General features: G+C 40.0%; 1 protein-coding gene across 1 annotated transcript in view; it reads left to right on the top strand.

The window, feature by feature from the left end:
- The window catches only part of SNAP25 (synaptosome associated protein 25), a 60,420-nt gene that overhangs the window by 32,546 nt on the left and 14,372 nt on the right, over window positions 1-13,502 (top strand). Inside the window, exons 2-4 of the mRNA XM_071740278.1 lie at window positions 107-242; window positions 887-928; window positions 7,534-7,582. Of these exons, the coding sequence (XP_071596379.1) occupies window positions 171-242; window positions 887-928; window positions 7,534-7,582 (163 nt within the window). The 5' untranslated portion in view covers window positions 107-170. The remainder of the gene's footprint in view (window positions 1-106; window positions 243-886; window positions 929-7,533; window positions 7,583-13,502) is intronic.

Here is a 13,502-nt window from a genome sequence, read left to right as displayed (position 1 = left end):
ACTCATGTGGTAAAAGCAGTTTTCCGGGACTGACACTTAGGCACAATCCAGTAAGCCAGGAACCTAACCACACTCTTTCTTTGTTTCCCATTTTGCTGTCTTCCAGGCTCAAAAGCAGCTGAACGTAAATCCTTGGATCTGCAGCTTCCACCAACACACCCACAGCAAAAATGGCAGAAGACGCTGATATGCGCAATGAGTTGGAAGAAATGCAGCGGCGTGCTGACCAGCTCGCTGATGAAGTGAGACCAATAAGAGCTAAACTGGAAACCTGGGCTTGGGGCTGGCGTGAGAGACACATCCTGAAATAGGAGCTGATCCGGCAAAGGATTTCTAAGGCTAATTCTGTTTTCTGTCAGCTTTGCACTGGAAGCAGAATTGGAAATTAAATGAGCCGGGGCAAAATGTAATGTCATGTTTAGTCTAGATTAAGATATTTATAGATTGTGAGTTTGATTTAGGTATTAGAGTCTGCATCAATTTGACTGACCTCAGAGCTAAAAGCAGCAATTTAATATTTTCTGAGGATTCCTTCAATTTGCCAAACCTATTAAATGCTAAAAGTCACCAATTAGGTTTCTGAAACATCTTAGTTGAAAACCACAGACTTTATTTTTAAAGTGGAACGCCAGCTGTTCCAAGAACCACTGCTGCAAGGGTAGTGCAAAAGCCTAGGAGATTGCAGCTGCTCTGAGATGCAGTGGGAGCTGCTGTACTAGCAAGCCATAACAGAGCTGAAGACATCACCAGTACTGTGCTGATGGCTTTATTTTAAGGGAAGGCAAAGAGTGTAGGAAGAACATACTGTCAGCATGAGACTCCACATTAGTGTTGGAAGCTGTACATTGCCAAATCTAAGTGTTTTTTCCTCTGTTTATTTTTTCAGTCCCTTGAGAGCACCCGTCGAATGCTGCAGCTTGTTGAAGAGGTAAGGAGTTGCATTTTATTTGCACTGCTGTTGTGAGCAAAAGTGATGGAGAGTCTGAGACTAGAGGTGTTTGGTTTTTTTTTAACTCACATTGCTAGGGTATGGCCCTGGCTGTGTGTGCCACTCCATCCCTTTATTTCCTTACACCCTTATGAGGGGTCATTTAAGACACTCTGCCTTAGTTGCCAAGTGTCACATTGCAGATCAGCTGCTGTGGCACTGTTTTGCCCATACCTGAGTATCCATTGTGACAGGCTACTCAAGATGAACCAAGGAAACAGCCTTTGAAGGTGACCTGGAGTCAGGGACAAGTGCTTGAGCTTCCTGAAGAGCTCCTGGAGCCTCGTGCCATACTGCTCTGATGGCCTTCCCATAACACTAAAGGTGGGGAAAGTGGGAAAGGCCCTTGGTCTGTTTGCCCTGTAATTTCTAAATATCTCCCTCTGCAGAAACAGATGCAGCTATTTATAGACCTTCAGTCACTACAGTATGCAAGCAGCACTTCTTTATGTATCTCTGAAACATTCATGAGATGTCCTAGATTGACAGCTTTGGAAAGGGAAGTTCTCCATTTTTTCATGCTGCTAAGGAAGGGGACCCAAGCCCAGTCCTCACAGCTAATGCATGTTATACCAGCTTGGAGGGATCACTCCCAGAAGGAAAAAACCTGATTTGGTCAGACTTTATTTCACCCTTTTCATAACAAAGGGTTTTAAGAGTTAGAAATTCATTAAGTCAGTTCAGTTTTGAGTGTTCAGCAATCAGGTGGTGGAAAACTTTCCTCCCACCTGACAGGACATATTATTTTCAGACACCGTCCATGTCTTGGCTCAGGAGCTGATGACATTTTTAATCAGGGTTATCAGTACTGATAGTCCCAGTACTCCTGACAACCAGAAGAGTCTCTAGCATAGACAGCGGGAAGAAAATTACATCAGGTCCCATGTTCAGGAACAAGCACAAGCCCAGCCCTAGGCTTCATGGCCTTGAAATCAATCACAACTGTGGAGTCCAGTGGAGACAAAATCAAATTTCCGTGTACAGATAGACAGCCAGATGGGTCATTGAACATAGTTTCTTCTCCACAAACACTTCAGATCTGAGCCTCTTACAGCTGAAACATGCTCTTGTCTCACAAGCAATCTGTCTCTTTTTGCTGCTCAGTTCCCTGGACATGCCATCTCTAACCATCACTTTATGTAAACTATATGCTGGATGCAGCTCCTGCTGAAATCAATTCAACAACACAGGAGAGAGTCATATGGGCATCTCCACAGGTGCAAAGCAGGAGAGCCTACTGCCCCAAAGTGCCTGTGATCTAAAAAGACAAGGCAGATGATGAGTGGGAAGAAAGAGAAGTTATTTGCTCAGGGCCAAGCCATCAGTAAATATCAGCCCTGTCTCTCCCGAGCCATATTTTTGTGACCTATGCACTGCTTGAGTCTTCCTAACATATTGAACCAGCATATTGTGAATGCCACTGTAATTTCAGTATTAAAACACAGCAAATGGCAAAGTGGGAGCAGAAGTAAGACTGCTGAATTTACCAATGAATTTATATAGGACTCTAGTGCTTCGTGGAAGAGCTTGGCATCTCTCTGGACCTGGCTTTTATTCAATAAATATCCTCTTGTCCAAATAGAGAAGTTTCTAAAACTAGCACTTAATAGTCAAGGGAATTCTTCTATAATGAGCTGAATATTATGTTCACTAATGTCGCTACAAAAGACCTTTAAAATTCTTCTGTGGTCTAAACAGTTGGTTGATTACTCTGACTACATTTCCTAGATACTTTAAAAAGCATGCAGCATATAGGGAGCGAGAGATTTTATAATGAAAATACAAATGGTGAGTGTCTTTGAAATTGAACTCGCACTGCTGTGATTTAATAGATAAAAAAATCATTACTCCCTTGCTTAGTAGAACCTGTTTAGTGGGTAGAGACAGAAAATGTTCTTTCTTAGTGAAAGAATGTTTTTTACTCCGTTCTCTTGCTACAGCAAATCTGTTATTCCTTACTCAAGAGAAGGATTCCTCCATGTTTAAACATCATTACTGCATGCATATGTATGTATTCCTGCCACACTTGGCTCTGCTCTGTTAGGTACTAGGAAAATACAGAATAAACTCAGCTCCACTCTAGACACAGAAGTATACTGTCCACAAAGGGAAGGCCTATAGCAGTAAAAGGCATCCTTAATGTTAAAATGTAGGTCATAGCTTGGGGGACAAAACTGATGTCTCCAAAAGACTATACCCTCCTTGCCCAAGAGAGAGTTTGGAGGCTAAGCCCTGATGCTGTTATCAGGGAACACCAGCAAAGGAAACCAAATTTGTTACTACTTCTTCTTTTAACAACCCAGCTTTGCAAGAGGCTGATTGTTTCAATCTTAGCATAACAGGGGAAGCAAGAAGTGGAGAGAGGCTGCTGCAAAGCAGGCACTGTGCTTTGCCCTAAGGCAGCTGCATACTGGGATGGCAGACCACAAAAATCAGTTTGCCCTGTGGTGCCCAGTGTACCCATGCAGCACAGTTACATCTACACTGACCAGTGCTCATTTGATCTACTCAGAGCTATAAATACCTGTATTTTATGATGATGCTGTGCAACATTTGGGCCAAAACACTAAACAAAAATGAACTGAGGCAGAAGAAGTGAGACTAACGACAGTTTACTGCTGACCTTATTTTCTTGTTCAAGCTTTTTTACTTCTGAGCCAACTTTATGAAATGCAGACTAAAAACAAGCAAGGAAAAAAGCTGCAAGTCTACTACCATCATCCAGTGGAACTGCCACAGCCTTTAAAAGAAATCAGTCATTGTAGGGTGGGGAAAAAAAAAAAAAAGATTTCTAGCTATGATGCAGTAAGGGAAAAAATATCAACAAAATCAGTACTGCAGAAATCCCAGCAAGAAAGCACCTAGCAATGTGTACAGACAAAAGATATGTTTTGTACATTCAAATCCAGACCAGGCTACCTTCCACTCTCATATGCTGGGGGGGGTTGGATTCAAGTTTGCAAACATACCATAGCTGAAATGGTAAGTTATAAATGTTTGGCAGCCTCATCATGCTGTTCTACACAGGACACTAAGCATACAATGTGCCATTTTACTAACTTCCTTCAATTGCAATTGGGAACTGAGTCTCCTGTAACCTTATTGTAGTAAAACGTTCCTTAGACTGAAGAATAAAAGAAGAAAAAAACCTATTAATTAGTAAAATGCTTGCAAAAGCTAATCTGAAAAATCTTTGACATCACTAGCTATTGGAATAGTTCTACTCAGAAAAGCATTTCAATCTGTGTAATTCCACAGAAATACCTATTTGTGTATATGGGCACATACTTCATAAAAAGAGTGTTGAACCCAAACCAGGTGGCTTGCTGCTATCTAGACAGTAGAGCTTTGGGCTACTGGAAGGTTGAAGAACTTAGATTTTCATAAGCTTTATGGGTTCTATATTCCATTTAACACCTCAACAAAAGCAATTCAAGCTGTGCCATTTTCCTCCATGAAAGAGGTTTGCTGTACCACGGCAAGATCTAGCAGTCCAAATTCCCCTCTCAAGTGCAACAAGAAGACAAGAGAGTCAGGAGTAAATCTGGAGAGAGAAGGCTGTTACAGATTTAAGAGCTGGATTAAAATGGCACATGCTCAACGTAGAGTCCTAGGAAAGATGATCTCTGGTCCACTTTTTGAGAGTCCTTATTTTGCTACAAACTAAACAGAGGATTGCCTGTGCAATGACTGGAGGATCTTAAGAAATTCCTCCATTCACAGGAACAAAGAAAGGTTCTCTCTCTGGGGAGGGGAAATATTCCATTGTCACACATTTTCATAACAAGAGGACCTCACTAGTCCTACCCCTTCATGGCTTCCCCCATAGGATCTCACTGATGTTGGTGAGCACTGGCTGCAGGTGGGAACTCTTTCTGAACCCTCATGGCCAGAAAAATCAAAGAATGGTCAACAGGCCCCTACCATAACCATGACTCTCCTGGAAGCCTGTTATCAAAGCTTAATGATTAGTTGCTGTATAACACAGCTTTTGTCACTTCCTATTACACCTTCTTTAAGCAACCAGTTTGAGTGTGTTCATGATACTTCACTTCATTGAGACTAGGGGGAGTTTTTGTGATACTTTTAGTGCAGAGAACTCAAACATTGTCTGTTTGGGCCCCAAACACACTTGTGTGGCACATTTCTTCCTCTATATTCCTTTAAATGAAGAGGTTTTGAAGTTGCCAGGGATGCCCCAGCCTGTTGTCACTGAGGGTCAGTAAAGTGTTCCTCTCCTGATCAGATATCTGGATGATAAGCACATTTTTAGACCAGTTCTGTCACAATGGAAATTGAACTGAACTTTCAGGAAAGTCTGGATCTGCTTAAATGCACAGATGCATTTTTTCTTTTAAATTGGCTTTATACAGGGGTTTTTGTGTGTGTGTGAAATATCTGAAAACTAATGCTTAATAGAAACTTGGAACAGGAGGAGATTGTCACTTGATGTCTGAATCACCTCTCATCTTCACCAGTGAGCATCTTTTTATTAGGTTCAATGTGCTTTGGGTTAGACCTCAGATGCAGACAAGTATATTCAGTGCACACTCTTTCATATTTTAACATTAGTACTAATGATGTGCCAGGCTGATTTTAAGAGATACAAAATTGCCTGATAAAATTAAATGGTGCTGATGGCCAGGTAAGTAAAAGAAAATTACACCTCTTTTGCTCTGTGCAAGGATTTAATATGAAATACAAACCATGAGGACTAAATGCTGAATTTGTCTTTCAGTGTAGGTCTTATTCAGGTCAGAGCTCTTCTTAGCTGTATGAAAGCAGCTTGCTCAGGTGTTTAAAAATGCAGGAAAATAAGGTCTGGTAGTTAAGGTGCAGCAAACATTTCTCAGCCTGACCACTTCTGAGTCACTGAAAATAAACAAGTATCATACCACCAATAGTGGCTTTTCTGAGTCCAATATTCAGAATGATTCCACGTCAGACTGCACCATATTTCTTCAAAAACAAGATGATTCAGGACCTAAACAGTCTCCTTGTGTTTTTGTGAGGCATGTTTTTTAAAATACATATAAATATTTTAGGGTAAGACATCCTTGGATACCAAGAGTATAGAAAGAGCACAACAAAAAGCTATTGCACATACAGAGCTTAGCAAATCTGATGCCTGTCCTACAGAAAATGTAAGGTCACTACAGGTGACTACAAGTGGCACCCAGAGAGACTTCACTGCTCTCAGAAGAAAAGATGGGCAATGGCAGGGAACCTGGCAGTTGGGAGGAAGGATAAAATGAAGTCCTTAATTTGCCACGAGGAGAGGGAAGGCGGCCTGAAAAAGCAAAGGGGAAGGTCAGGACCCCAAGTTTGTTTCTCATCTTCCTGTGTAACTGCAGACATTTCCTCTGCTGTCTGGAAAATCTAAACTACCAATTTTAGCTGCCTCACAGGGATGTGCAGGGCTTTATGTTCACAAATGCAGCTGTATTACTGCTGCACGTGTCCAGGTAACTCCCCCAGCAAGCTGTCAGGCCACAGAGGACTCTTTATTGAAATGCAAAAGTCAGGAGATCGCTCAGGCCATTAATTATTCAGACATTATCACTGCTCAAAGCAGGATGGAGCTGGTTTCTCCTTTGTAATTAAAAAGGAGCTAATCTGATCTGCAATATAGCTTAGTATCACAGCACCCAGAAACCCGAGCCACCTGATCACATCCCAGGGTGATGATAATGCATGCAAAAACTGCATTTGTGAAAGGTGCCCTGCTGCTGATTTAGGTAGGCGGTATCTCTGAATTTCTCAGCTTTTCTTCCAGTTCTGTGTCCCACAAAGGTGGTGATAAGACTCCCATTAACCTTTGTGGGAACAGGGGTAGGATCAGCATGTTTTTAAAATCCTGCCTTCAAGCTCGACTCAAAGTCCATTGATGTTCAAGGTGTCTCTTGGCTGAACTAAAAGCTGGCTCAAACCCAAATCTATTAGATCTCCACGCCAAAAAAAAAAAAAAAAAAAAAAAAAAAAAAAAAAAAAAAAAAGGCTTAATCCTATTAGCCTGCTTTCAAATGGATTTCCTAAGTAGGCAAGCTTTCTGACTTCTGTGTTGCAAGGGCTATGTACAAACCACTATCTCCTTGCCAAATGTGTTTGCACCGTATCTACTCTCCTTGGGAATTTCTCCTGTGGGATGAACATACACCTACAATGTCAACACCCCAACCTTTCCTTCTCCTGCTTCAGAGAATGTGGACATGAACCCTCTCTTTTTAGAAATTACTCTAGTGTAAAGGCATTGTTCTAACCTCAAACTCTAGAACTTGCTGTTTTCTGCAGTATCTCAATATCCCAGTGAATTCTGAAGGATTAATGGTACAATTGAAAGTACACAGTTCCTTCTACAGTGTCCAGGCACATAAGGTCTTTGGACTGTGCCACCAGCCTCTCATGACCTTGTAATTCTTTCACTGTTTTTCTTGTCTTCCTGTGTTCCGTATCTAGGGCTGAGTGTTCCCTCACTGATCTCTCTTTCTCTCTCTCTCTTTCTTCTCCCCCTCCCTCCTTCCCTTGCTACCACTATTGGGATGTAGAGTAAAGATGCTGGTATCAGGACTTTGGTTATGTTGGATGAGCAAGGAGGTAAGTTCAGATTGCTTCAGTAAGGAAGTATATAACCATTCTCAACATACTGTACTGTATTAACTGTGTGCAATCCTGAAAAGAAGGACCATGAAACATATGTGGTTGTGCATGCAAACCCCCAAACCTCTTTGCTTTTAGCTTTGTTGTCTAACAGGAACCTACAATAACTGTGTAAGAGTCTGTACTTCTTTTGATCTGTTTCCCATTAATGTCAGAGAGCTGCGGGCTGAACTCATCAAGACTTTTTTTTTTTTTTTTCAGCAAGCTTTAGATCAAGATCCAGATAGACAGTGAAAAGATTTTCCTCCATAAGCATAAGATCCAACATTATTTATGCAGGTGCTATGTATTTTTCTCACTTGTTTTAGCCACACGTGAAAAGCATGCAATAAATGCATTCCAAGAGAAGGTAAAACAGATCTAGTTTGTGCAAAATTCAGTTGCTTTTTGTATAGAAAAATCAGTGGTGACAACAGGCATTTAAAAGCTGCAAGATTAGCTCATTACAATTGACTACAGAGGAGTTTTCAAGCTGACATGAGTCCATGCCTGTGGATGACAGCAACAAAAATGGAGCTAGGTATATTCAGTACATTCCAGGAAATTATATTTTTCCCCTTGATAATATCACAAAGAAGTAGGTAGCTCCCTTCCCACAACAAAACTAACAAGTGTCCATTTGCTGCAGACCCACAGCACCAGCAAAATGGTGTCTTCAAAAAGAAGTAAAACCAACAGAGCATAAATTTCTGCTACTCTATCTCAAACCAGGCCCCCAAAAGCCCTTTTTATATGTGGCATGAGACAAATGCTCTCTACAGAGGTAATGCTCCATTACTCATCAAGCCCATTCAATGGTTGTAGAAAATGGTACAGCACTGATGGGAAATGGACTGCAGAACCTCACAGACCCTTTGCTATCTCTAGTGGCACTGTCTCTCTGGGACTAAAATGAATGAAAAGTAATAACAGGACCTAAACAGAAAGTAGTTTATCCTACTTGCTTTTTTAATGTGTGTCTCATTACTTCTCTCCCACTTCATCTTCCCTGTATGGAAGAGAATTTAACCTAATCAAATTTTGTCCCATCAATCGGTCTTGACAAGGAAAAAAATTGCAGAGAATATTTTCTTGTCATCATTTTTTTTCTTAATAACCATAGTAGAAGAATTTCCACTGAATACAGAAAGCCAGAAATTACTTATATTGAAACAGGTATAGCACCTGTCTAAATAATTTGTTTTGTTTCAGAAGTGAATTATACAGAAAAAATCAATCACACATGCTGTCAGAGAAAGTCTGTAAACACCCAGGTGTGTCTTGCAGTGTAATTCACAGGCAGATCAGCAGAAACTTAATGGTTCCTGTATCTTCCCTTGTGTTTAATTTTGGAAAAGTATGTTTCTGTTCTTTAACTTATTTTTTTTTCCACAGATTGCTGGGATTTTTTTTATTGGTTTTAAACCTGAATTTTGTTTTTTACTTTGGAGTTCTGTTATTGCTAAACCCCTGTATGCAAAAGTTGTCCTTCTGATTCTCTAGTCATGCTAGGAAGGATGGTCTGCACGAGCTGAGGGGCTGAAACTAAACCCATTGACCTCTTTAGTATTCAAGGAATGGAGTATTAAACTTTATTGACAGTGAAAACTGAAATCTATATTGTAAGGCCAGAGACAGTCAATATTTATAGTAAATAATCAGACAATTTAAAAGCCTCTTTAAACTGGTTCTGGTCATGCTGTAAGTGGTTCAGTAAATTTAGCTTATGACTATACACCATGGGTTTCTCAAGGAAAAGCCTGACATTGCTACAAACCCTGGAAATATTGTAACTACTGTACTATCCTAAATGTTTAATTAAGTTTTGTCCATTTTAGCCATATGTAGCTGTAATAATTCCTCATTTATATTTTTCTTTATTTTAGCTATGTTATTGAGCAAAATACACTAATGATGACTTTGAACTCTCTGTAATTAGTGCAATATGTGAAACTCATGGATGTCTCAGCAGATTATCAGATTAAGGAAATCATTTGCTAACACTGCCATGTGATCTCTTTTCAGCTGACTGCACAACTCACTTAAGATTATTAGGTGTTAAATATACAAAAAACATGACATTGATCTTTCCAGTGGGCGGCAAGTAGAATATCTGATCTCTGCAGTTACTTGAAGCTGTTTCTAAGTTTCCTGACAAAATATCCTGCTTTGTAGTCAAACAGACCTTATGAAGAAAACTTCTTTGAGCCAATCTCAACTTTAAAAATGTAAAGCAGATCACATTTTCTGACATCAATAAGCAGAACTCTTGGGGATCATAAAAAGAAGTCAACATAATTTTACACTAGTAGGCATTTATAAAATAAATCCCATCTGGCTAGCTCCTGTTGCCCTAATGCTTAGCACAGAGATGTGGAGCTTCACAAGAGCTTTCATTACTCTTGTTTCACAGAGGGTGGGAGTGCACAAGAACTAGAGATCTTCTCCAGTGCCCTCTGAAGTCACTGGGAATCTGAGTGGGCTTTTGGAGCAGTTCCTCTGCAATAACAAGGATTATAATTTTTTGAGACAGATATTGTCACCCAGACCAGCTCACTTCTTCCCCCAGGAAGCCATAGGAAGACTAAGAAGTTAGATTCTCCTTGTTCAGTTTTTTCCATCAGGAGAATGCTTACATTTTTTTAAACCTGGCCTTGAGTGGAGGTCCCTTAATTAAATATTTTAATATAAATAATGTACATAATGGTTTAAACTGAAAGTTTTACATTTTACACTAAAATTTTATGATGGAAAGGATTATTGTGCAGTGGCAATTGCTCATTAAATATGGCTTTGAAACATGCTAGCTTAGAAAAAGTGTTAACAGTTGGATGCAAGTTGGTTTTATGCAAACAGTAGAAATGAAACCGACAGTACAAACCAGGGATTTGAAGATAAACCTGAATTGCAGACCTAGCAGGGGTCCCAGAGCAGGAGCTCTCTTCCTGCAAAGGAAACTCCCAACACCTGCGAGTATCAGCAGGCAGAGAGATTTGGATCTTCAAAACCCCTTTTTTTGCATGATCTCCTCATGCAGTTTATTACAGAAGAGTTTTTATCTTGTATTCAAAACTGGGTGGAGGGAAGAAACTTCTCATAACAACATTATCAGCACAGCCATTTTTCATACAAGGCAAGATAGAGGAATATCCACAGCACTGATAAGCCACAAAGCAAAATGACAATGGAATAGAAATTTTCTCTCTGCATCACAGGAACAGCAGATGCACAACCAGCAATGCCATTGTAAAGAAGGAGTAGTTTAATTTACCCGGAAGCTCTGTACTTCAGATGAAGTTGAAATATGGATATAAAACTTTGGAATAACTGGGCAACCCCCACAAGCAAAAGTGCTTACACCATGCAGTGGAGCCCATGCCAGCTGACATCTACTGGTTTTATATGAGTTGCAAGTCTTAGTTTTATATGAATTATGACTGACTGTTTTCATGGTGCTGGAGAAATAATGGGAGTGAAGATAATTACCATTCTTTTCCATTAGAGAGCAAAACTAATGCTCTTTGTGCAAGCCCCTTCCCAGCTTATCTGCTAGTCAACAACTACCACAAAAATTGATAGGTAGTAAGATGCCAAAAGCAGACTTAGTAGAGGCACTCCACCAACACCTAAGTGCTGAGATGATCACAGTCAGAAATAGTTTGCTGATTAGTGGGAAAAAATAGTATCAATTATATTGAAAGTGCAGTGCAGGCCAAAAGACAACCTCCCTCCCATGAGCAGGTTGTGCCTTGTCTACTGGTATTTTTTGCACAGCTACATGCAGGTTCTCAGGCATGCCCTGCCAGCTTTCCCTCCTACCTGTGCTCAGAAATGCCTTTTGGAGTGGAGCTAGGTCAAGACTCAGGATCTCTGAGAAAATTGTCCTAGAAATGTACTCCTCTCTGATAACACTCTGCTTTGTGGAAAATGGGATCACCGAGTATCATTGGAAACAGTTAATCTGCTGACTCTCTTTTAAAATCAGCCCTCTTGTATGCAACTATATTTAGAGTGTGGGTTTTTTGGGGGGTTTTTTGGTTTGTTTTTTTTTTTTTTTTTTTTTTTCTCTAATTAGAATCATCCTTGGTAGAAATTGCTTAACTGCACAAAAGAGCAAGATCCCTTTTCCACAGGCATTTAACTGATATTCAAGCACAGGCCCCAGATCCTGGTCTCTGGTCATGGAACATTTGTTATAATCAGAAATGGGGATGCAAAGGTGGAGGAACACCACATTTTCCCTGTCCTGGTCCTGCATCTAACACTGTGTTAAGATGCTTTTGCAGCTGTATTTGTTCAAAACACAAGAGTAGATGAGGCACTCTTGCTAAACCTTTCCTCTCCCAGCCACTTCCCCACATCAGTCCCAGAATGATTTTGTGGAAGATCCTGCAAAAGATTCACTGGCAAAGGGCCACAATGCTACAGTAAAACTAACAGGACTAGCTTATGGTCCCTTATTTTCCTATGGTTTTAATACAGAAGTAATTCATAAGTATGCTGATACAGGTAAAAAAATATCCTTATTTGTATCCTAAGATATGCCATCAGTTTGTTGTAAGGTCTGGAAGCCAATATATAGCCACTATGTTTGAATCAAAGGCTCTGGCACAAAGGGTTCTAAATATACAAAAAAGGCTAATAATTAGAAGAACTTCCTGCTAAAAAAAAGAGAGAAATCTCAATGAAACATACCTCTGATATGTATTCTGCTTCCAGACAATGCCAATTATTGTATCTACCATATATGATATATAAACATATATCGATGTAGTATTTTCTAAAAAATACTGCAGCAAAGTATCAAAACATGTTTCAACTTTGACCTTTAAGTGTTTCTCTAAATGGGAGGTAAAGGACATGATGTTTTGTAGGTGTGATTTTGTATAACTTCATGGCAGTATATGCTATCATACTGTCTTCCCTAAAACCTTTAATAGAAAATACAAAGTTGGAATAGGGATGATATGTGAAAAGAGATATTAAATTTACCTTTTGGTAGCCATCCGATTTCTTATCAGCAGTGATTCACTTTTGGCCAGATTTTAGTATGTTAAATCAAAACAAATCCAGAGTGACCCCATTCATTTAATCCCTCTATAATATTTATGCCTCAGTAATTGTGGTTAGACTCAAGAATTTATCTCCTGGACTGTGGGAACAGATTTTTGACAGGTATAAATTGGTGTTTCTCCACACAGCCAGCAAAACTAGACCAATTTAAACCAGTTAACAATGCAGCCCACTACATTAACAGCTAGTGACTGGTTCTAGGAGTAGAAGTCAGCTGTATAGATTCTAGGCTACAAATACAACAGTGGGCTTTTTCCACTGATAAGGTTTCCTTTAATGGAAGATAAAGTAGTTGTGGGTCCCATTTCTATTCAGAAATGGGATAGGATTCATGCACAAATCCTAAAGCAGGAAAAATTAAGTCAGGTTCCCAGAGTGATTTATATGAAAATCTTTGAGTCATATCAAGTGTGCTCTTCAATTAGCACTCATTTATTCTGGCAGAATAGGAAACAGGAAAGAACATTTAAAAGGCCCTACTATATACCTGGCTTCAGAGAACATGCATCTGAGCAAGGAAATATGATTACATCCAAAGCCACCAGTAGTACCAGGGCCAGGCCTGATCACTGCAGTCATACCTAACATTTTAAAGTGGCCATCCAAGGTTAGAGAAGTACAGGCAGCAAAATCAGTGGATGAAAAGTCACTACCTCTTTCCCCTTCCAGTGTCCCAGCGCACATGAGACACTTTTTTTTAAACTGAGAGCTCTAGAAACCAGCTGGGCCCTGCAGACACCTCTGCAGTATGTGGGCATGCGAGACAGAAATTTAGCAACTCCCATCACACTGTATGGATGAGCAT

Source organism: Heliangelus exortis, chromosome 3 (genome assembly GCF_036169615.1).
Source record: "Heliangelus exortis chromosome 3, bHelExo1.hap1, whole genome shotgun sequence".
NCBI classification, from domain to species: Eukaryota; Metazoa; Chordata; class Aves; order Apodiformes; family Trochilidae; genus Heliangelus; species Heliangelus exortis.
The sequence above is the reverse complement of the archived record's forward strand: the minus strand, read 5'-3'. Positions and strand labels throughout refer to the sequence as shown.